Source organism: Papio anubis, chromosome 4, assembly GCF_008728515.1.
Source record: "Papio anubis isolate 15944 chromosome 4, Panubis1.0, whole genome shotgun sequence".
NCBI lineage: Eukaryota > Metazoa > Chordata > Mammalia > Primates > Cercopithecidae > Papio > Papio anubis.
The window spans coordinates 53,962,489-53,985,350 of NC_044979.1; the positions used below are offsets into that span (position 1 = coordinate 53,962,489).

At 44.1% G+C, this 22,862-nt stretch overlaps 1 protein-coding gene across 2 annotated transcripts in view; it reads right to left on the bottom strand.

Annotated features, from left to right (window-relative positions):
• The window catches only part of LHFPL3 (LHFPL tetraspan subfamily member 3), a 585,972-nt gene that overhangs the window by 56,079 nt on the left and 507,031 nt on the right, over nucleotides 1-22,862 (bottom strand). Inside the window, exon 3 of one of the 2 annotated variants that reach the window (XM_017957040.3) lies at nucleotides 7,331-7,378. The exons of the other annotated variant lie outside the window; for it this stretch is intronic. Coding sequence (XP_017812529.1) covers nucleotides 7,362-7,378 — 17 coding nt within the window. The 3' untranslated portion in view covers nucleotides 7,331-7,361. The remainder of the gene's footprint in view (nucleotides 1-7,330; nucleotides 7,379-22,862) is intronic. 2 annotated transcript variants of the gene reach the window in all.

Consider the following 22,862-nt stretch of genomic DNA (forward strand, 5'->3'; position numbering starts at 1 on the left):
AACTCTGTGAAGACTGGCTTTGCTCTCTGGACAAAAGGCTTTTCTTCTCTTTACTACTGCCCTGCTTTCAGCACGGCCCTCCTCCTCCACCTCCCTTCCCTGCCTAGTGTCCTGATCCCCACTGCTGGGGGGCAGCAGGCTGCACATTTCTGGACCACCGAGTAAGTTTAAAATTCAAATCATTTGTGGCTTCTCTTTGGATTTTCCTTTGCAGCTCTGCCCTTTCTTGCTTCCCTTCTCTCTCTGTCTGAGAGAGGGGAGATCTGCCTTTTAATTATGTCTTACAGTTAACTAAGGTGGCATTCCCTGCCTGGCAGGATGCACGTGGCTTCAGCAGTTAATGCTGGTGAGGCTCTCTGAGCTCTTTGGGGTGTGTGTGAGGGTTAGGGGGTACTGCTTTCCAGGATGTGGGCAGCCCAACAAGAAAATTGAGAGGGAGAGGGAAAAAAGCTGGTGTAATTAACAGAAGCATGGAAAAGGTGGGAAAAGGAATGTGGGGAAATGGGTAAGGAAAGGAGGCAGAAGGGAGGAGGAAGGAACGATGGAAAGACCCAGCTTTTCCCCTGCTCCACCCTGGTGGTTTGAAAATAAAGGCTTGAGCCTGAGAAAGCCACTGCCCAAGTAGATGGTATCTTTGCAGTGCTGGTGCCTAGGCAATGTGAACCCTAGGTGACGGGTGACAAGGAGCTTCAGCGCCAAGTCTCTTGCTTTGCTCCTGTCAAATTCTTGAAAATGTGACTGAGTATCCTTAGTTTTCTTGGGGTATATCCAAAAGAATTAGTACCCCATGAAGGTGTGGGTGCTCTGGAGAGAACTGGAGGGTTAGATGGGGGAGATAAGTGATACAGAAGAGAACAATCTCTTTTGGAGCTCCCAGTAGGCCTAGAGCTGTGTTGAGGAGCGTTGGGACTTTATATTCACAACAATCTTCACGAATATGAACTTAATTTTTCCAGGGTGACCAATGCGTTGGCCATATAAGCCAAGTATACTCATAACCTCAGATTTTGAAAGCCATTTTTTCCCCAGCAGTTTGATAATCAGCTATCCTCTTGTGTCCTGTCGGGAAAGCAGCAGTAAATCTCCAGCTCTCTGAGAAGGAAGAAGGGGCCAATTGCTCTCTGATGGACTCACAGCCTAGAGGTAACTCACGGCTTCTTGGTTGAGCCCAGCAGACCAGCCCAGAGACTCAGACTCCCAAGGAGATGTGTCCCCACGCTCAGAAAACACCCAGCCACAGGCTTCCCGTTCTTTCTTTTCTCTCAGTATTCACATTTCTTTCCAGAGAAATATTTCTTTTCTGAGTTATGATGCAGATACTACCGAGATGTTCCTTACAAGGGGAGCAACAACTAACGTGTCAAAGTAAACATTACGATCCCACCTGAAGACTTGGAATACTACGATATACTTGCTGAGATCTCTTTCATGACTGGCAAGACATGAGAACAATATTTATCTCAGAGAAGGTAAAATTGCTAGCAAAGATGGCACTATTTCTTCTAGAGCAGAATCTGTCAAAGTGGTGGCCTGTGGGTCTCCTACATCAGAAGTACCTGGATGATGGTCAAAAAGCAGATTTATGCACACCACTGTAGAACTTCGGAATCTGTGTGGGTGACAGCTCAGAACCTACATGTTAAATACTGGGAGTTTTACTTTTCTATCTATAGACATCTGAGAATCAGTGTTTGGAGTGGTGGCTCTCAAACCTTGGGGGGGTCTCAGAATCACCCAGAGGGCTTATGGAATACAGATTCCTGGGGCTCACCTCCACAGTTTCTGATTTAGCAGGTTTGGGGTCTGAACATCTGCATTTCTAATAAGTTTCTGGGCAATGCTGCTGGTCTGGAGGCTACATTTTGAGAACCACTAGTTTGGAACAATTAAAACAATTTAGTTTCACGTCAGTCAGGTGTAACCTACTTCCTGTCCTGGGGAAGCCCTCTGCATCAGGGTGTTGGAGGTAGTGGTGGTGCTGGGCTTGTTTTCTGTCTGTCTAGCAGGTGGATGTCTGGGGAAGCAGTTACTGGGGCTCAGAAAACACCACCCAAAAATGAAGTCCTCAGAAGCAGGCTCAGAAGCAAAAGATCTTCTCTGAACTTCTTCTGCTCTCCTGTCTCCCAGTCCCATTCTCCCCCAAGGCTAGCCATAGAAACTATAATGGCAAAAACCGCACTTACTTTTTTTTTTTTTTTTTTTTTTTTGAGGCGGAGTCTGGCTCTGTCGCCCAGGCTGGAGTGCAGTGGCCGGATCTCAGCTCACTGCAAGCTCCGCCTCCCAGGTTTACGCCATTCTCCTGCCTCAGCCTCCCGAGTAGCTGGGACTACAGGCACCCGCCACCTCGCCCGGCTAGATTTTTGTATTTTTTAGTAGAGACGGGGTTTCACCCTGTTAGCCAGGATGGTCTTGATCTCCTGACCTTGTGATCCGCCCGTCTCGGCCTCCCAAAGTGCTGGGATTACAGGCTTGAGCCACCGCGCCTGGCCTTTTTTTTTTTTTTTTTTTGTGGAGTTTCACTCTTGTCGCCCAGGCTGGAGTGCAGTGGTGTGATCTCGGCTCACTGCAAACTCTGCCTCCCAGGTTCAAGTGATTCTGCTGCCTCAGCCTCCCGAGTAGCTGGGATTACAGGCATGCACCACCATGCCCGGCTACTTTTGTATTTTTAGTAGAGATGGGGTTTCTCCATGTTGGTCAGGCCGGTCACGAACTCCCGACCTCAGGTGATCCGCCCACCTTGGCCTCCCAAAGTGCTGGGATTACAGGCTAGAGCCACCGTGCCCGACCTAAAAAATGGCAATTACTTTTGCGTGAACCTAATAGAATCCGTCTTCTCCAAGGCTGGTCACAGAAACCAGAACCCTCCTTTTCCAAAGCCAGGCATAGCATCTAAATATAGTACTCTAATTTTCCCTCTGCTCTATCTGTATAAAAACTGGCCATAAAGAAATTTTCAGATCCACCTTGTTTGACTATAGGCCATAAGGCCCCCATTCCAGAGAGGGTCCTGCCCCACACCCAGGAAGGAAGGAATGCTGGCTCAGAGAGGCCAAGAAGAATCTAGACAGAGAGGCCTTGCTGGGTTTCCCCACTCACTCTATTAGCATTAGATCCTAACCATTTTGTCCAATCATATTTCTATATGGCTGTCCCTACTTCATTGAACCTCAGCAGAAAAATGGGCAATTTCCCCTGAATCTTTGGATCTTCATTCTGAAGGCTCCCAGGAATACATGTTAAATAAATTTATATGCCTTTTCTCTTATTAATCAATCTGCCACATGTCGCTGACTTTTCAGTGAACCTTAAGTGGGCCAAGGGCCTTGGCCCCCACACAGTGCAGGGCCACCCAGCCCCCAGGAGCCAGGCCAGTCTGTGCAGGGCCCTGAGGGAGCAAATTAATGTGTATCTCTGTCAGATGGCTAGGCTCTGTTGGCTGGTTCTTCAGACTCTCGAACGCTCAGTTAATTCTGGGGTTTCCTCTACGGCAAGACATGAAGGCCTGGCCAAATCTAGAGCTTCTAGTAGTTCTCAGAACTAAGCTGGAGTAACTAGAAGCAGAAAAGAAGGCAGAGTTGACTGGACACAGTGGCTCACACCTGTAATCCCAGAGCTTTGGGAGGCCGAAGTGGGTGGATGGCTTGAGCCCAGGAGTTCAAGACCAGCCTGGGCAACACAGTGAAACCCCATCTCTACTAAAAATACAAAAATTAGCCAGGTGTGGTAGCACATGTCTGTAGTCCCAGCTACTTGGGTGGGGGGCTGAGGTGGGAGGATTGCTTGAATCCAGAGGTGGAGGTTGCAGTGAGTTGAGATCGCGCCACTGTACTCCAGCCATGTGACAGAATGAGATCTTGTCTAACCAAAAAAAAAAAAAAAAAAAAAAAGCAGAGTCCTCATCATCACCGTGGCTAACCAGGAAACCAACCTGGCATGTTTGCATGCTGACAGGCCATCAGGCCTCCAGGCTGATATTTTAGGGTCTCAGGCCATAGATGTGCCCCTTCTTCTGAAATATTTAGAAAGCATTTCAGGCTGAGGCTTGCACAGACAGTGGAGTGCTTTGCTGTGGCTCAGGAGCAGTCCACAGAACTCCTTTCCTCCATCCGTCCCCTTCCCCTTTTCCTTCCCCTTCCCTTCCTCTCCCTACCTCCCTTTCCTCAGACACCTGCAGTTTCCAATTTGGTCACTAGAGGGCTCAGCAGGACAACGATTATCCTAGGAAGGGGCAAAGAAGGACCTGAAAGAAGCCTGAAATCCACCCCCTACTCCTAGCTGGTTGACTGTTGTTTGGGGGCTCTCCAGCAAAGGGAGAACTAAGGCAAGGAGCTTGTGATGCTTGCGTGCCTGCCCAGCATCCTCAGCGGGAAGACCAACTAGTCTTGTGTGGCTGCCCAAGAATGCCATTTTCCTCTTCAAACAGTGCTGCAGTTGTCACAGGAGAAGGAATGGTAACAGCAGGGCAGTGATAGTTGCCAAGAATTAGTCCCCTTCATTATCTCCAACAGCTGCTTCCCTCAAATGACATGGTGGATTATCATCTTTCAATCTTACATGAAGTGCCATGCAGAGGTGGCATCAAGAGTCTCTTTGCACAACCCTTTCAGCCAGATGTGCTGCCTCTCAGTCCCTTCTCTGCCAAAATTCTGGAGCTGAAATTCTATCCTGGTAATACTTTCTGAGGCCATAGCTCTTTGTGGTGCTATTTGTCCAGTGCACTAGAACCTAAGAAGTACACAAGAAATGATCCACCTCTGTGATTTTCCCTGTTCTGCCATATCCTGTCCTGCTCCTCCCATCAGATTTTGCATCAGTGTCAGATTCAGGGAAGGCTGCTGCAGACTAGATGTGTTTGTTTGGAAAAAGTTGTGTAATCGGCTACACTTGATATATGAAAACCCAAATGGACCAAAATGTTAAATCAAGCGATGAGTTTTTGCTCTCTAAAAAAGATTCATCATAGCCAGTCACAGTGGCTCATGCCTGTAATCCCAGCACTTTGGGAGGCCAAGGCAGGTGGATCACTTGAGGTCAGGAGTTCGATATCAGCCTGGCCAACATGGCGAAATCTCGTCTCTATTAAAAATACAAAACATTAGCTGGGCGTGGTGGTGTGTACCTGTAGTCCCAGCTACTCGGGAGGCAGAGGCAGGAGAATCGCTCAAACCTGGGAATTGGAGGTTGCAGTGAGCTGAGATTGTGCCACTGCACTCCAGCCTGGGCAACAGAGCGAGACTCTATCTCCAAGAAAAAAAAAATCATCATAAAAATGTCATTTACTTGCCATGGAAAGAGAAAGCTCTGTTAAAAAAGTGACATTGCATATTTGGTTAATAAGTGTAATTCCATAATTTTATGTAAATGAAGGATGTATCTCAAAACTCTGCTGAAAGCTGGCATGTGTGGGTTTCTATTCTTGCCTTATTGGCTTTTGAATTATTCTCCGACTGCCTCAGAGACTTCCCTGGCCTTGTTAACTTGGTTAGCAATACACTGAAAAGGAGAGAATGTAACCTTGTTCACCTGCTGGATCTGCTCAAGTTCCAGAGCTCTGATCAGTGATATCTCAGGAAGAAGAGAAGTACATACCAGCTGGATAACCTCAAACTACTGAAATCGGCTGATTTGAGATGACCAAACCGGAGCTTGCCACATATATCTGAGTCTGATAGGTCCGTGTAAAGGGCACAGGCTGTGTGCTCCTCATCTGCACCTTCTCCTTCCTGCCCTTGTTCTTCTTCAGTTAGTAACAGAAAATCACAAGGCCCTTGCTCCTGGAGGCTGTCCCCATTTGCAAAGCCTGACTATAACTTCTTTCATAATCCTACAGACGAAAATGAATATTGCGGGAGGAAACTGCATGAAAAGCCCGAGGTTGCTCAGCAAACTTAGCATCATGTACTTTTGAAATCAGCTGCTTTCAAACTCATTTTACAGATGAGGAGCCCAAGGTCCAGAGAGGCATAGCAACTTTCTCAAGCTCACCCAGATACTTCGTGGCAGAGCCAGGAGAGGGACTTGGGGTCCTTTCTTGGGATGTAGGCTCCTTCACTTTTCAAAGGCTCTCCTGGTAGTGTGCAAGAGATTCTCTTCCAGAGAGAAATGAACTGGGATATCACACCAAAAAGATGCTTTGATGGGAAGAGGAGGATTAAGTTTTAATCCAGGCTCTGCCCCCATCTTGGGCAAGTTACGTTCTCTCTTGAAACCTTGGCCATTTCCTGTGAATTAAGGGATTTGGAGTGAAGGCTCCGTCTCTAAGGACTCATCAGCTCTAGAATTCTGTTTGTAAACGATGGGTTGGGTCTCAACACTGCAGGGGCTTGGGCAGCACTCAGTCATATCTCATAAGAGCCCCTCTAATTTTACATTCTTGTCATCGCTGCCAACTATCTTGGGAAGTTTCCTGCAAATTTCCATTCAACACACACCAGAAACTTCAGTGAAATTGAGAACAAGAGGCGGTTCCAACCCTGCAATCACAGTCAGGATCATATTTTAAATGTTCCAGGTATGCTCTTAGGGACAAATACCTCCTTCTCAATTTATTCTGTAAATCGAGTTTATCACATATTGGAATCACTCAGTTTGGAGATATAGGTAATGGAAAATCAAGGAACACCAGAAGGAATTGTGTGTGTGTGCATGTGTGTGTATGTGTAAACAGTACAATGAAGGGCCACTAGAGTCTGTATCTGGCTTGAAACCCATTATTCTTTTTCCTTCGTAGTCACAGTTTTGTTCCATCACATACACAAGTGTACACAGGGAACATAATACATGAGAAGATGACCTCTTCTCTCCATGGCTCATTTTGGCCCTGTTAGTTGGCACAATGGTGTTTACTTTCACTTAGCATTCACTCTACGGAGACTCCCACAGCAGTAATCCGCTTAAGGCTGGTGGCCCCAGAGAATGCCGCATAGCAAAGGACAAGGTTTGTACAGAGATGCCCACATGTGTGGTTCCACACTCTGTAGTAGTATGTTGCAGTGAGAGTGTGGACACATGCCTAGAATTCTAAAAGCTCATCATCCACGTGCTCATTGTCAGAGAACAATAACCAAACACATCCCCCAGGACTCCCCAGCTCCTTCCCAGGGAGGTGCCAGGCTGACAGCTGCAAGTGCCAGAGATTGTGGGAGAGAGAGGCACAGATATAAAATCAGGAACAAAGACAGAAGATTTATGGCTTGAAGCGGCAGTTTCATGCGGCCCAAGTGCTAAGCGCTGAAAGCGGGAATCAGAGAACAGCAGAGAAAACATGCGGGAACAGAAGGCAGAAGCGCACAAAACACAGCTGAACCCACAAAGCCATGCTCACACTTACATGGTGTGGTCTCACACTACCTTAGTTTGCCTTAAGCATTTCCATCATCTGAGAGTGTGGGAGGAAAAAACAGAACATTAAAGGTAAAATAAGTTAAGAGCTCACACTTGGTTTTTTAAAGATTAAAACAAACAACGTCATTCCTGGCTATTCCATTGACGGTGTGCAGAGACATGCTTGGTGATTCACAATGAGGAAAATCACAGTCCTGAGAGCCAGACTGCCTGGTTCAAACTTTAGTCCTGCTACTAGCTGGCTGTGCGACCTGGGCAAGTGTCTTAACTTCCCGTGCTTTGGTTTCCTAATCGTAAAATGGGCCAATAGTAGCACTTACCTCACCACGTTGTGGTGAGGATGGAATGGATTACCGCATGGGAAATACTTAGAGGCTGGGTGCAGTGGCTCACGGCTGTAATCCCAGCACTTTGGGAGGCCGAGGTGGGTGGATCACTTGAGGTCAGGAGTTTGAGATCAACCTGACCAACATGGCAAAATCCCATTTCTACTAAAAATGCAAAATTTAGCTGGGCATGGGGGTGGGCGCCTGTAATCCCTGCTACATGGGAGTCTGAGGCAGGGAGAATTGCTTGAACCTGGGAGGCAAAGGTTGCAATGAGCCAAGATCATGCCACTGCACTCCAGCCTGGGTGACAGCAAAATTGCATTTCAAAAAAATAAAAGAAATACTTAGAATATCTCTATTATTCTACAAGCCCAAGGAAAGAATATTCCTAGTCAATACCAAGCATTATCTAAGAGTTAGACACCATCGTTGTTTTTATTACTTTTATCTTTGGTTTCCTCAGACAATACCACCCAAAGGAGAGGAAAAAGAAGTGAAAGTCAAGGACTTGGAGAGAATTTTAGATGCTCAAGAAGAAAAATAATCAAGGGAAAAAGACAAAAGTTAAAAACACAGGGATTGAGCAATCGTTCCAAGTGTCATTAAAATTCTTTGAGGACATCATTTCACATTCTGGATTATCCTAAAGCAATTCAGAGTAGCTTTAAAAGAAAGATAAGTAAAAATCAATTGTACACACACAGATCAATTAGAACTCTAAAGCCTGGTTCATGCCAGATGCTTCAAGGCTATGCATACATCCTCAGGTATTGCCCTGCCATGCTGTTGTTTTCCATTTTCTCAATTGCCTCCATCTAGTGCCTCACAGAGAGCTGCTGAAAGGTGCCAGTGCGTGGATGGGAGTTTGGGGTGGTGCTGGTGTGAGGATCAACTGGTTGATCATGCAGGCGGGTGAACTTCTCTCCCCATTCTTTCCCAGAACCATTTCATTAGCTTTGCCCTCACTTGGCAGGACACTGTGGTCAAACAGGGAAGAATGGGACACTTAGTCTAAAAGGTACCTGCAAGCAAAATGCCCTGTGGATGACCTGGGCTTCAGTCTGCCTTTGCTGACCATGCTCTGAGTCCCTACTTGGTCAGCACCAGTGCCCAGTTAGTTCCTCACTTTTCCTCAATTTGAATCCCATTCTCTCCACCTCCCAGTGGTGCATTTGCTCATGTAGATGGGCCTATTGAGAAAGGTCTTATTTAAAAACATGTAGCATTCCATGAAACTCAGATTAATGGGTTGTCATCTCCTTCTGGACACCCAATTCCTTCCCCTCCAACACCTCCTATCTGATTGATAGCTTCTCATTTCCTGCTTCCCATCTGGCCCTCTTCTTACTTCTCTCTTTTGGTCACTTGTATTCATCACTGGCCTGAGATAGTTTTCAGAATAGAAGGTGCAGGCCTCTCCTCTAAGTTTCTTTCTGCTCCTTGTCACTTTTTCAAAGGCATGAACGACTGTATTGACTCTTTTTAGGATATGAGTATTTGGATGAAGTGACTCCATTGATTATATGAATTTGGGTGTCAGAAATACCATTTCAAATGAGAAATGAAAAGCGACCTTGGAAGTTTTTAGCTGATGGAACACAGAGAGGAAGAATGTTGAGGAACACATCAGAGTCCGTTGGGGAGCCTTGCCTAACTCACCTTTCCAGAAAGGGTGAGTTCCCTGCCTTCGCTCCCTGAGACACAGAGCGCAGCAATGTGCTCAGCTTCCATCGAGGTGCATTCTTCCACTGTGGAGGTGGAAGTGTTTGTGTTTATCTGTGGTCCCACACTGTTGTGCTCTGAGAAGACCTCTGCTTTGAGCAGGGTTTTAACCCAGATCATTAAAAAATATGTAAATGCACTCCAGAGTTGTAGAATTCCCCAGCTCAGTAGCTGCCAGTTGAGCTGCAGGCTCCCAGAGTCTGGGCTTGGGTTTTTATTTCTTGGGCAGCCTCTCACTATGTCAAGTACAGCATGCCCCGTGCTGCAGGTAGGGGTTAGGGCTGCCAGGAATGGTAGCTTCATTTGTCTGGCAGGGAGGTTGGCTTTTAAAAGACATGGTCTTAGATCTTTCCAATCAGAGGTACTGTTTCAAGGACACACATTATAGTGCTCATGCTCTGGAACACAGAGAGACACCTTGATCTGTTCAACACCTTTTTGAAGGGGTGCTATTTATGTCATCAGAATGTTGCTCAGGCAAAAGTGCACACAGGCAAAAGAGGTAGAAGATACTTAGAGAAGCAAAGACATTTTCAACCAGAAAAAGTAGGTATATTGAATTGGTGTTTGCAGAAATTGAGACAATTAAACAGAATTATTAATCAATTAACCAAATTATAACTAGGCTAGGAAATACAAGATGATTTCAAAGGAAATCATTTCAAATAAGTCATTATCTTGCTTTGGAATCATCATCTGGCATTATCGTCTTGCATTTGGTTCCACAACAGACGAAGAAGGTCATTATTTTGACAGAAGAGATAGAGGCAGTTACGCTTTTTGTGTCGAGGAGACAAGCAATGCCACATCTCCTGGAGTGTCAGTGAGCTCTTCAGCCTGCAGGACTCCATCTGGAAGGCTGGAGGTCTCAATGCAGCGAGGACAGCCATGGCATTATCATCCCATACACTGTGAGTTTTAGTCAAGAGTTCAATGGCAGTCACTTCTAAGGTCTGCTCTGGGCTCCAGGGCCCAATCCCCTCCCCAGGCAGGCTATGTGTATTCCTAGGTGTAAGCTGTCAGGCTAGGTTTTGGTGGGTAGCCCATGTAGGTAAAAGCACCCCCCACAAAAGGTTCTACCACTAGAAGAGGAGCTGATGTCTGAGTAACCTTAAGAGTATTTTGCTGTGCTATGCCTAACTCATCAAAATAACTGATTTTTCTTTTTTTTAAAGGATTGTGTGTGTGTGTGAGGAGGTTGATCAGAACAGACATGCTGGTTAGGGTAGTTGGGAACAGTTTAGAAACTGATTTTAATCCTTTATAAAAGTGCTGTCTAGAACAGATGAAATATGCATGGTGGGGGAAGGTAGGGAGCATAGAGAGAGAGGAGGAGAGGAGGGGGAGGATGAGTTTGAGGGAGGGCAGGACAGGAAGTCGCTCCCACTGGATCTGCACCATGATGGATGAAGCCTCATCAGGCCTCTTTTATCTCTCCTTTTGCTTTCTCTGGTGTTAGGAGTGGAGAAACTATTTGCCTTGAGATCTCCTGAAACAATAGAGGGGCAATGAGGACCACATCAACAAAGCATCTTCTTCTTCTTTTTTTTTTTTTTTTTTTCAGACAGAGTCTCGCTGTGTTGCCCAGGTTAGAGTGCAGTGGCGCGATCTCGGCTCACTGCAAGCTTCGCCTCCTGGGTTCATGCCATTGTCCTGCCTCAGCCTCCCGAGTAGCTGGGACTACAGGTGCCCACCACCACACCTGGCTAATTTTTTGTATTTTTAGTAGAGACAGGGTTTCAACGTGTTAGCCAGGATGGTCTCGATCTCCTAACCTCGTGATCCGACCGCCTTGGCCTCCCAAAGTGCTGGGATTAAGCATCATTCTTTTGAGGGAGTATAAAATGCCCTACTCTCTTTTTGAATTAGTAAGGGGAACATAAAACTCAAATAAATGGGTGCAAAAATTATTTTAAAGATCCACCCAGTTTTATGTTATTGCTAGTAAAAAGAGGCAGTTGAGAGGAGAGAAGAGAGGTAGAGAGACAGCCAACAGGCAGTGAGATTCACAGAAGGAGCAAAGAAGAGATAAAAATGAAAGCTCTGCACACAGAAAGTCATACATGGGAAAGCAGACATGTGATGGCTTAGGGACAGCCACACACAGGTACCCCCAAAGACACACACACACACACACACACACACACACACACACACACATCCCACATAATGCATCGTAATACATATTGACTTGAATCAGTATCTTTCTTTGATCATCATTCCGTTTTCCATAGACACAATGAGGATGCAATGTCCTTATCCATGCCCCTAGGATGGAGAAAATAAGTCGAGGTGAAGCTGGGTTTTATGCAGAACGTGGACTGCAGGCCACTGAGGAAGGTTCTGTCTTAGCTACATAGTCACGCCTCATGAAAAAACTCTTCGGGGTCTCCCTGACCCCTGAAAATGATCCCTGGGGTCATAGGGGTTGTATTCCAATGAAGGCAATGGGATGTACTTTTGTGCATTTTTCTATAAGATGGGAGAGGATTTCTTAGAGAAAAGGAAGATCAATGCCCCTGCCAAAAGGCAGCGGAGGCTTGCTGGTACCATGCATGTGTTGGTGAGGCATACTTTCCTCTGTGCTATGAGCCCACGGACACGCTTTTTACCATCATTGCTCCTAGTGAAGAACTCTGACTATTCACAGGACTCACTAAATATAAGAATCACTCATCATGGAGGCTCAACTAATGAGCTGATAAGCTTATTTATTATACTCGAAACATTAAAAAAGACAACCTTCATGTTTCTATTTGATTTATTCAAACTTGAATGAACTGTGGTCTCATTCATTTAGAATATTAGAAAAACCACCAAAATGTCCTTCTGACTATTTCTTTTTATTTGGGTGATTTTCACTAAGCCCTGGGAATTTAGGTTCTATGGTTTAATTTCCCACTTCCTAGGTAGTAGTAGATAACAGGTGGAATGCTGAGTATTGACTGTATGCATCCCTCCTGGATATTTGGTGTTCAGTGTGGGGAGGGTAGCAATAAAAAGTACAGAAATGAAGGAAACTGGGAGTGGTAGCTCCTGCCTGTAATCCCGGTACTTCAGGAGGCCGAGGTAGGAGGATCACTTGAGTTCAGGAGTTCAAGACCAGCCTAGGCAACAAGGCCCTGGTCTCTACATTGAAGGAAAGAAAATTAGCATGGTGGCATGTGCCAGTAGTCCCAGCTACTCCGGAGGCTGAGGCTGAGCTTGAGCCTGCGAGATTGAGGGTGTAATAGTTGTGATTGTGCCACTGCACTCCAGACTGGGTGACAGACTGAGACCTTGTCTCAAAAAGATTAAAAAAAAAAAGAAAACCCACAATAAAAAACAAACAAACAAAAAAGAAATGAAAGTCCTCGAGAAAATGATTTTTAATTGAGAGGCCTTTCAGAGAAGGAATACAAGATAGTATTGTAATTTAGTGTTAGAATCAAAGAAGTTTAGGGCTGCGTGTGAACATGGTAATTTTCCAGTCCAAATTTTATAGATGTTTCCTAATCTATAAAATGAAGCAAATTTACTGGATAATAATAATTAACATCATTAATAATTATATGTAATAATTATTCATTATAATTGTCAATTTTAATACGTATAATTATAATTAATTTTAATGATCAATTAATAATATTATTAATTATCTGGTCAGCTTGCTTCATTTTGTAGATTAGGAAACAAAAACTCAGAGGACAAGTGAAAGCCTGTTACGGACAGAGTTAGTGGTAGACCTCCTGACTCATGATCCAGGACCACCCCACCATACTTCTTCCCATTTTCAACAGAAGAACAAAGTTTTCTAAGCAATACACCCATCAGGTAATATGAGTAATATAGCCAACCTACCCTCTGAGTACAGAGAGACTTAATATCTTCCAAGCAAGTGTTACAGGTGTGAGCCTCTGTGGCCAGCCAGAAATGTTAATTTAAGTTTTTTTCTTTCTTTCTGTTTTTAAGACAGAGTCTTGCTTTGTTGCCCAGGCTGGAGTGCAGTGGTGTGATCTCAGCTCACTGGAACCTCCACTTCCTGGGTTCAAATTATTCTTGTGCCTTAGCCTCCCGAGTAGCTGGGATTACAGGTGTTTGCCACCTTGCCTGGTTAATTTTTTGTATTTCTAGTAGAGATGGGGGTTTCGCCATGTTGGCCAGGCTGGTCTTGAACTTCTGACCTCAAGTGATCTGCCCGCCTCGGCCTCCCAATATGCTGAGATTACAGGCATGAGCCACCACGCTTGGCCCCGAAATTGTTAATTTTATAATATAAAAGAAATTCAGGTTTCCAATCTGCCATATAGGTGAAAACCCTCCGGATTTCAGGACCGGAGTTCTGTTGACTGAAATGCACTTTAAACACCTCAGCTGGCCTTGAAGGTTAGTTAAGTTCCCTGTTTTCACAATCTCACCAATTTAACACTGCCATCCTGTCCTCCCTCTGGGGTGACAGGTGGCTAAAACCACATTTAGATTTTCCTCTGAGGGGAAATTTCTCTCTCCTTGGTGGTCTCACTGTTCTGTGTCTCACAGCCTACTAGGAACCTCCCCTTGGGAGTGTCTCTTCTCTGCCTACCTGCTTTCATCTACTCTGGGGTCAGAATATTCTCTTTCTTTAAGAATTCATTCCCTGGTGGAAATGTAAGCATGCTAGAATTTAGTCTGGGCTCTTACAGCATTGTTTCTGTTTTTGCTTTAGCCATTATTGAAAGTGATTTTTTAAAAAATGAAATGGGTCCTGGTACTTACTACATTATTTTGGTTAAAAAGATGAAGCAATGTTTCTCTGTACTTGCACATTCCAACACAGCAGTCCCTAGACACATGTGGCTATTTAAATTAAAATAAGACACAATTAAAAATTCAGTTCCTCAATTTCACTAGACACATTTCAAGCACTCAAAAGGGTATGAAATTGGACAGAGCAGATATAGAACATTTCCATCACTGTTTTGCAAGACAGTGCTGCTCTATAACACTTACTACGCTTTAGTCAAATTTGAAAGCAAGCTGTGTACTTTGTTCTACAAGTCAGATTCTGGAAAAGATACAATGAAACATAAATATGTCAGCTACAGTCAAAACTCATCGGTAAAATAATAAACAATAGAGTTGGAATTCTGGGTGTCTTTATGTTCAAGTCAGCCACACACAGCCTTATCACTTAATTTAGATTCTAATAAAGTCAGACTTCATTTAAATGAAGAACTGACTTTCACTACAATGGTAGTTCTTCTCAATGGAGGTGTATATGTAGGGTTAGAAGCAGAGGTGGAAGTACACAGCAAAATGTATCAGAAACACCTGAGAACTTGCACAGAACTAGCTGTTTCCACCCTCCCTAGATAGGATTGGATTTAGTTAGAGGGGCAGGTGCGAAACAAAGGGCCTCTGTCTTTTGATAAAGTTTCTCAGATGGTTTTCGTGTGTTTTTCCCAGCTGCATCCCTCCAGTTGAGAACCAAAAGGATGGCTAATTACAGAATGGCAAGGGTCATTGGGGTAAGTTATATCCATAAGTCCTTATGTAGGTTAAGCTCTGATTACTGGGACTGATTTCATGAGCAATTCTGTACTAAGTCTAAGTAGAGTGGGTAAGACCTCTGGTTCACAAGGTTATGTTGTTTCTTAATATAACATGGTTATACTGTTTCTCAAGGTTATATTGAAGGCATGCTAGCATCAAACATTTATTCGTTTAAGAATCACTTATTGAATGTCTAATAATGTCTATCAAACACTGTGATAAGTATTGTGGAATATGGTCAAATAAGTAAGCAATGGCACTGGAATGTGGCAGCTAAATTCCTGTGTGGGCTTTGAGTTAGACTGAGTTTAAAATTGGTACTTTCTATAGGGTTCAGTGTATACTGCTCAGGTGATGGGTGCACGAAAATCTCACAAATCACCACTAAGGAACTTACTCATGTAACCAAACACCACCTGTTCCCTAATAACCTATGGACATAAAGATAAAAAAAATAAATTTGGTGCTTTTTAGCTGTGTGTCCTCAGGCAAACTACTCAACCTCCTCAAGGCTCAGTTTCTTGCATTAAATTGGGAATACTGTTAGCACTTACTTTATGGATTAATGAGGATTGAATAATATAAAATACACAGGGAAGATTTAGTACAATTTAGTGACTACAGCATTAAAGAGTATATAGTTTAGTGCGGAAGATAAACCTACTTAAGCTACACTCCTCCTCACTGCAGATGGCTGGTTCAATTGATAACGAAAAGGTGCTAAAGAAGTCAAAGGTGTAGGTTTGATCCCTGTGTGGTCCAATCAGCTCTAGGGTAGATCAGATGTCTCTGCTCTTAGCCCGGCCATTCCACAAATGTGGCCAGTAGGGAATCAGGGTAATGGCACATGGACAATCAAACATGAGAGCTGAGATGATCCAGGATGAAGTCATCCAAGTTCCTTCCTTTAGAGACAAGTAGACTAAGTTGCAGAATTGAAGTACCTTGCCAAACTTTAAATACGACTCACCAGTGGCATACCTGAAGCCAGATCTCAGGCTTTCTGATTCCCTGCCCAATGTTCATTGTGCACACATTGAATATTTCCTAATGGAACAGAGATCTTCATCACCATGAAATATTATAAAAGATCCCCATCTTACTATTATCTGGCCGTGGGGTTATTTTCAAACACATTTTCATTAGCTTCAGAACCCAGACACAAGACTGGGTGCAATTTTCATCTGTCATCAGAGATAAATTGACATCCTACAAGCCATAGCTCCTAGGAGCAACTCTATGTAGACTAACAAACTATAATAGTCAAATATTCTTGAGATCCAGTTTGTTGTACACCCCAAAAGTTAACCTGGCTCATCTCTGCTCAGCAGGGGTAAATCCTTCAGCTCTGGAATATCAGAATGGGTAGCAGAGCATAATGAACTTATAAAAAACAGAGGGCCAGAATGTAGGACCCAACCTTCATGGCGCCATAGCCCTGAAATGATCTTTCTTGGACTTTAGTTCTCAGGGCAGATGGTCAGCTTTTACTTCCATCACTTCTTTCATCCTGTTACTTTCTAAGAGCACAAATGGTGAAAGAACGGTAGGCTTTTTAGATGACAGTGTGATGGCATCTTGGTAGTTCTTCCTGCATGGCTGTGTGGGCTAGCTTCTTCCAAAGACAATAAGTGCCTCAGCATATGGGGCCAGCATGCCCAGTGACAATAGAAGAAAGCAACAAGACAGCCGCGGAGTACCTTTAAAAATGTAAATCAGATGTCCCTCCCTGTTCACAAGCCTCTGGTGGCTCCTATCACAGTTAGAGTAAAATCTAAGCTCCTTTCCCTGACACATATGGCCTATAGGATTGGGCTTTTGTCTACCTCTCCAGCTCCATTTCACACAACTCTCTACTGACCAGGCAATTTGGCCTCCTTCCTGATTCTCCTTCCCATCTTAGGATCATTGCACATGCTCTTCACTTCTCCTAGAAATCTTTCTTATCATTGTGGTCAGTTTCTCTGCACGCCAGCTTAAATATCAGATTCTCAGAGGCCTTCCCTGAACATACAACTGAGGGTAACTACTTGGTCATTATTTAGCATACTACCCAGGATAAATTCTCTGCATAGCACTTTATGCTTTCTAATATTTTCTTGCCCTTTACGTTTATTTATTTTCTGTCTCCTCCCATTCGGGGCAAGGGGAGGGAGAGCATTAGGACAAATACCTAATGCATGCAGGGCTTAAAACCTAGGTGACAGGGTGATAGGTGCAGCAAACCATACATAGGTAACAAACCTGCATGTTCTGCACATGTATCCCAGAACTTAAAGTAAAATTTAAAAAAAAAATAATTTAACATGTAGATCAACATGAAACAATGGTCAAATACATCATGTGAAGTGAGCCATTTTCAGTATGAAGAATTTGATACAATTTTTATAAAAACAGATTCTATGTGTATTTATATATATTTGCATTCATAGAGAATACATTACGAGTGGCTTCATCTCAAAAAAAAAAAAAGAAAACAAAGTTCTGGAGAACAAGAATTTTGTCTACTTAGTTTGCCATCTCCTAGCACATAGTAGGTGCTCAATAAATATTTACTGAGTGAAATGAATAGATGAAGGAGTGACTGCCACTCCAGGATCACAGCTCATCTAAGCTTACCTTCTTGCTGGTGCTGTTGTGCCTACAGAGAATCTCCTGCCTGCCTAGATGCAAAGTGTAGGGCTCCATGAAGAGCAAACCTAAAAATCACTTTGACTAGAAGAACACACAACAAATGTTGGTTGATGGAACGACATTTAAGGAGCACTTACTCTGTGCCTCATACTAAGCTCTTTATGAGAATTAACTCATTTAGTCTCAACAAACCAATCAGGTAGTCAGTATTCTCATTCTCATTAGTGAGGATTAGTAAACTGAGGTTTGAATGATAAAATGTATCACCCAAGGCTACACAGCTGGTAAATTGAAGTGTCAAGACTTGAACTCAGGACATCTGACTCCAGAGACCACACTGGAGGATGGAAAATTCACAGCAGAACCTATACTGGTGAAGAGAATGCAAGGAAGAAAGAATGACAAAAAGAAAATGTGAATTTACAATTGTTTAATGAATATAAATCAGGCTGATAATGATCTCCCACCTGCACCAAAATAAAAGGCACCTCTCTCTACCTATCCAAGGTTACAATGGACCTAAGTGATTAGAGAACAACTGAGATGAACAAACTTCTCAGTGCTATAGAGTATATTAAAGGAATCCCTTGGGCATGTTCCACTGAAACCATCATGAAGCTGAAGCAGCCCTCTCCGCCTGCAGGACCTGCTCGGGCCATGCAGATTGGACTGTGCACACGTGTGTGTAATTGACAAGTCAATAGAAAGTTGGAATTTGATGAATTGGCTTTGGGCGTATGTCTTCCTTCCATCCACCTCCCATCCCTCCTTTGTATGTGTTTGTCTCCACTTGACAAGGGCAACTGCCACACTTCAGCAGCTGAACTTGCCATCTTGGTCCCTTCTGCTCAACTAGACTGCACTGACATAAATGGGTGATTTCAATAAGCAAATGATGCTTCAGAATATTTAAGGTCAGAAGGCAAAAGCACTGGTGATGTATGAGGGCAGCTATGAGACACAGAAGGGAGTGAGGTGAGGATTCAGGAGGAGTGTGAGGCTGAAAGCCAAGAAAGTAGGACTCAGTTATTTATTTATTTATTTTTTGAGACGGAGTCTGGAGTGCAGTGGCATGATCTCGGCTCACTCCAACTGCGGTGGTTAATACTGAGTGTCAACTTGATTGGATTGAAGGATGCAAAATATTGATCCTGGGTGTGTCTGTGAGGGTGTTGCCAAAGGAGATTAAGATTTGAGTCAGGGGGCTGGGGAAGGCAAACCCACCCTTAATCTGGTGGGCACAATCTAATCAGCTACCAGCATATATAAAGCAGGCAGAAAAACGTGAAAAGAGAGACTGGCCTAGTCTCCCAGCCTACATTTTTCTCCCGTGGTAGATGCTTCCTGCCCTCAAACATCGGACTCCAAATTCTTCAGTTTTGAGACTCAGACTGCGTCTTCTTACTCCTCAAGCTTGCAGACAGCCTATTGTGGGAATTTGTGATCATGTAAGTTAATGCTTAATAAACTCCCATATATATATCCTATTAGTTCTGTCCCTCTAGAGAACCCTGACTAATACACCAACCTCTGCCTCCCAGGTTCAAGCGATTCTCCCTGCGTCAGCCTCCCGAGGAGCTGAGACTACAGGCACGTGCCACCACGCCTGGCTAATTTTTGTATTTTTAGTAGAGACAGGGTTTCACCATGTTGGCCAGGCTGGTCTCGAACTCCTGACCTCAGGTGATCCACCCGCCTCGGCCTCCCAAAGTGCTGGGATTACAGGAGTGAGCCACCGTACCCAGCTGAGGACTGAGTTATTCTAACCATCTGGTTTGACCTTTACATCAAGCAGAAAAAAAAAAAAAAAAAAAAAAAAATTATCAAACAGAAAGAAGAGAGATCCTAAGACAAGGTGGTGAGCCATGGCAGGGAAAGAGCTATTTGAAGTGGATGAAGGAGTAGTCTCAACGAGAAACAACAGAATGAAAGAAATGCCTTAGGACTCAATTTGCTAGGTTAAATATGCTTTACAGGAGTATTATGCGATGACGCATTTGGACAGAATGAACACTTGTTATGAAAAAAATCTCTATCCTCTGTTGTATGCACTCAAAACCTATAAACAAGAGCCACTGAATGTGTCTCTGGGAGCAAAACCTGGTCCTTCATAGTTAGTTGTTTTCTTTATGTTTAATGGAGGTTGTAATGCTAGGGATATTAATATTGTCTGACAGAATGATAGACAACACAACCAACTTTAGATTTTTCCAGCATAAAGGGACAATGACAATCATCCGGTGCATCTAAAACCCCAAACATTCCAGTCTATCTTCTGCATCAACCCTTTTAATGCAACTGAAAAATAACAAAGGCTAATGCTGACCTCTGTGAGTTTCACTCCATTTTAAAGTTTTTTCACTATTCCAGCTTGGGACAGGAAAATAGAAGAAGCAAGGAGGTTGCAAAATTTTAATAGTGCCCACATCATTAGTCACCAAATGATTGTAGGGCTAATCAGGGAAAGTGGCTACTGAATGCCAGGCATTTCGTTATGCCATCTTATTCCCTTGTTAAGACATTGGAGAAGGCAGGTATTATTAACCCTCCATTTACCAATAAAACAGTGAGTCCAAGAGGTTTCAGTCACTAACCAAAGTCACCCAAATAATAAGCAGTAGTGCAAGTTTGGTGGGGATTCAGATACAGGTCTGGCTCCAAAAACAACACTCTATCAACAATTCCACATGTGTTGTATGGTATTTTGAAGCATTTTTTAAAGCATCTTTTTTTTTTTTTTTTTGTGAAGCAGGAAAATCCCCACTGCATCTTTATTTTTCAAATGAGAAAATTATGCTGCAGGGAAGCTCTCAGAGAATCTGTAAATCTTACTGGGGTGTCGGTGGTTTGGTGTAATAAGGATAGGTTTGGGTAAAAAAGTGGTGGGTGAGGGCATTCTGGTGGAGAGGGGCTGCAGGCCCACTGTGGAAATGAGTAACTCTGTTTTCTCTCCTGAAACAGATGACATACATAGTTCCAGGCTGTAAATGTTGCTCGTTGCTTGGTCTTTTAAACTTTTCAACCTTTCCTTCAAAAGAAACAAACTCAGTTTTTCTTAAGGAAAACAAATACAGGAGAGTTTTGAGTTCATGACCAAATTGAATTTTCCAGCAATTAGGAGAACAAAGAACTGCAAGAATGCACTTTAAACAAAACTCTCTCCGGTTAATTTCAGTATCATATTATGCATAGATAACATTTTTTTATTAAGAATAAAAGTGCAGCTTGATGATATACTATTTTGATTAAGATAGTTTGGATACAAATATAATTTTTAATTTGTAAAGGTGAATGTGGCCACACAGTGAAATGGTCACTTTCTAGCTATACATGTATTATGAGTTATAGGAAAAACATTTCTAGTCCTTTTCCAAGGTAGAGTCACCATGTCATTGTTTTGGTCCAATCAGGTACCTTTTGCAAGTGAAAGTGGGTGTTATTAACAACTATGCAAGCCAGCAGGTGTAAACCGACCAGGACTGTCCCATCCTGGGGTTGAATACCCATCCTATCCAAAGGGAAGCCACCTTTTCTTCTTCTATATATTCCATGAGAAGCCCAGCAGTCCCTTTTAAAAAGCAGCTATGACCTCTATCACTCTCCACTGCAGGAGTGGGTCCTTTTACTTTTTTTCTACTCTCTTCCTTTATATGCCCCCATTTCTGCTTCCCTCTGATGGAGGCCAAGCCTAGCCTGAGGACCCTTGGTCAGGGAGAGTGGCACCTCATGGGAGGCTCTTAATGGGGGTATGCTGTCTTCCCTGGGAGTGAGGGCTGGGTTGAAGTCCTGGGGCCAGGATCAGGCCAAACCACAGTCTGAGCCTCATAAGTATGGGCTTTGGGAGTCAGTATGTTTTGGGGACTCTATTTTTTTTTGAGATGGAGTGTCACTCTGTTGCCTAGGCAGTGCTGTGGCACGATCTTGGCTCACTGCAGCCTTCGCCTCCTGGGCCCAAGTGATCCTCCTGTCCCAGCCTTCCAAGAAGCTGGGATTACAGGTATGCGCCACCATGTCCAGCTAATTTTTGTATTTTTAGTGGAGACAGGGTTTCACCATGTTGGCCAGGCTGGTCTCGAACTCTTGACCTCAAGTAGTCCATCCGCCTCAGCCTCCCAAAGTGCTGGGGTTACAGGCGCGAGCCACTACACCCAGCCATTATTTCGGGGACTCTTTATTTCCCTCTTACCTTTCCACTTATGCCATTTGTCTGGCTGACCTGTTCAGCTGCTCTGGCATGGGAAGAGTCCTCACCCCACTCCTGAGATTGGAGAATAAGAGGGCTGGCTGTGCTCACCTGAGGAGCCCTGGTTGCCTTCCTCCTCCACCCCAACAGAGAAGGGCTGTCAGGCCATTATCTCCTGGGTAAAAGTCCTGTATCCCCAGCACACTGTTTCTTGGCTAGAATGATATTTGGACATCTGGGTCTCTTGATTTCAGACAAGAGACCAGACAAAGGGGCTGGATTTGAGTTACTGAGTTCTCTACCTGCAGGGGCAGGAGCTCTCTCCTTTCCATCCTGTGAAGCTTTCCCCTGGACCTTTTTTCTTGTGAATTCAGTGGGCAGGTAGTACCCTCCTGCTGTCCTGGGGAATTTGAGGTTGGTGGGGACAGAGACTCAGGAGCCCTGCCTCTCTGTTCTAAGGGCACCAAGGCCCAGGAAGGTTGACTGTGTCTTTCAAGCCATCTCACATATAGAGGCTGAGGCTGGGTGAGCCTTTGCTGAAAGGGTCCTCCATGGGCAATTTGAGTCAGGCATGGCAGGAGTGAGCTGGAGAGGGTCCCAAACTAGGGAAGTGACAAGGTTCTCTGTTTCCTCTTGGGTTGCCCATATCTGGCTCATTGTGATAATTATGACAGCCATCGCTGAAGAGGGATCTAGTCCACAGAAGGATGTTCAGGACTTGTGACAATACTGTATGACCTGGAGGCAGTCAGTCTGGCGCTGAACCTGAGGAGCACAGCACAGCCGCTTTCAAATCTGCAAAGGGCTATGGTCTGGAAGAGGGTCCAGCCTCCTCTGTGAGGTCCCCAGAGACCAGTGGAGACCTCTGGACTTCAACACAGAGATGGGACAGGTCTTTTGAAGGAGTTCACATGGTGAGATGAACCAAGCATCTCCAAAATAACTTTTTTGTTTTTTTGAGAATGTTGTAAGGATTTTTCTTACTAAAACAAGAGATCATCACAAAAGACACAAATAAATTAATTGTTCTGATAATTTTAGACTCTAGGGCCTCTCTATGGAAAGGTCAGCTTCTTACACAGACAAGATGCTATCAAAAACAGCCAAAACAGATATTTGAGACAGTGTTTAAGTACTGA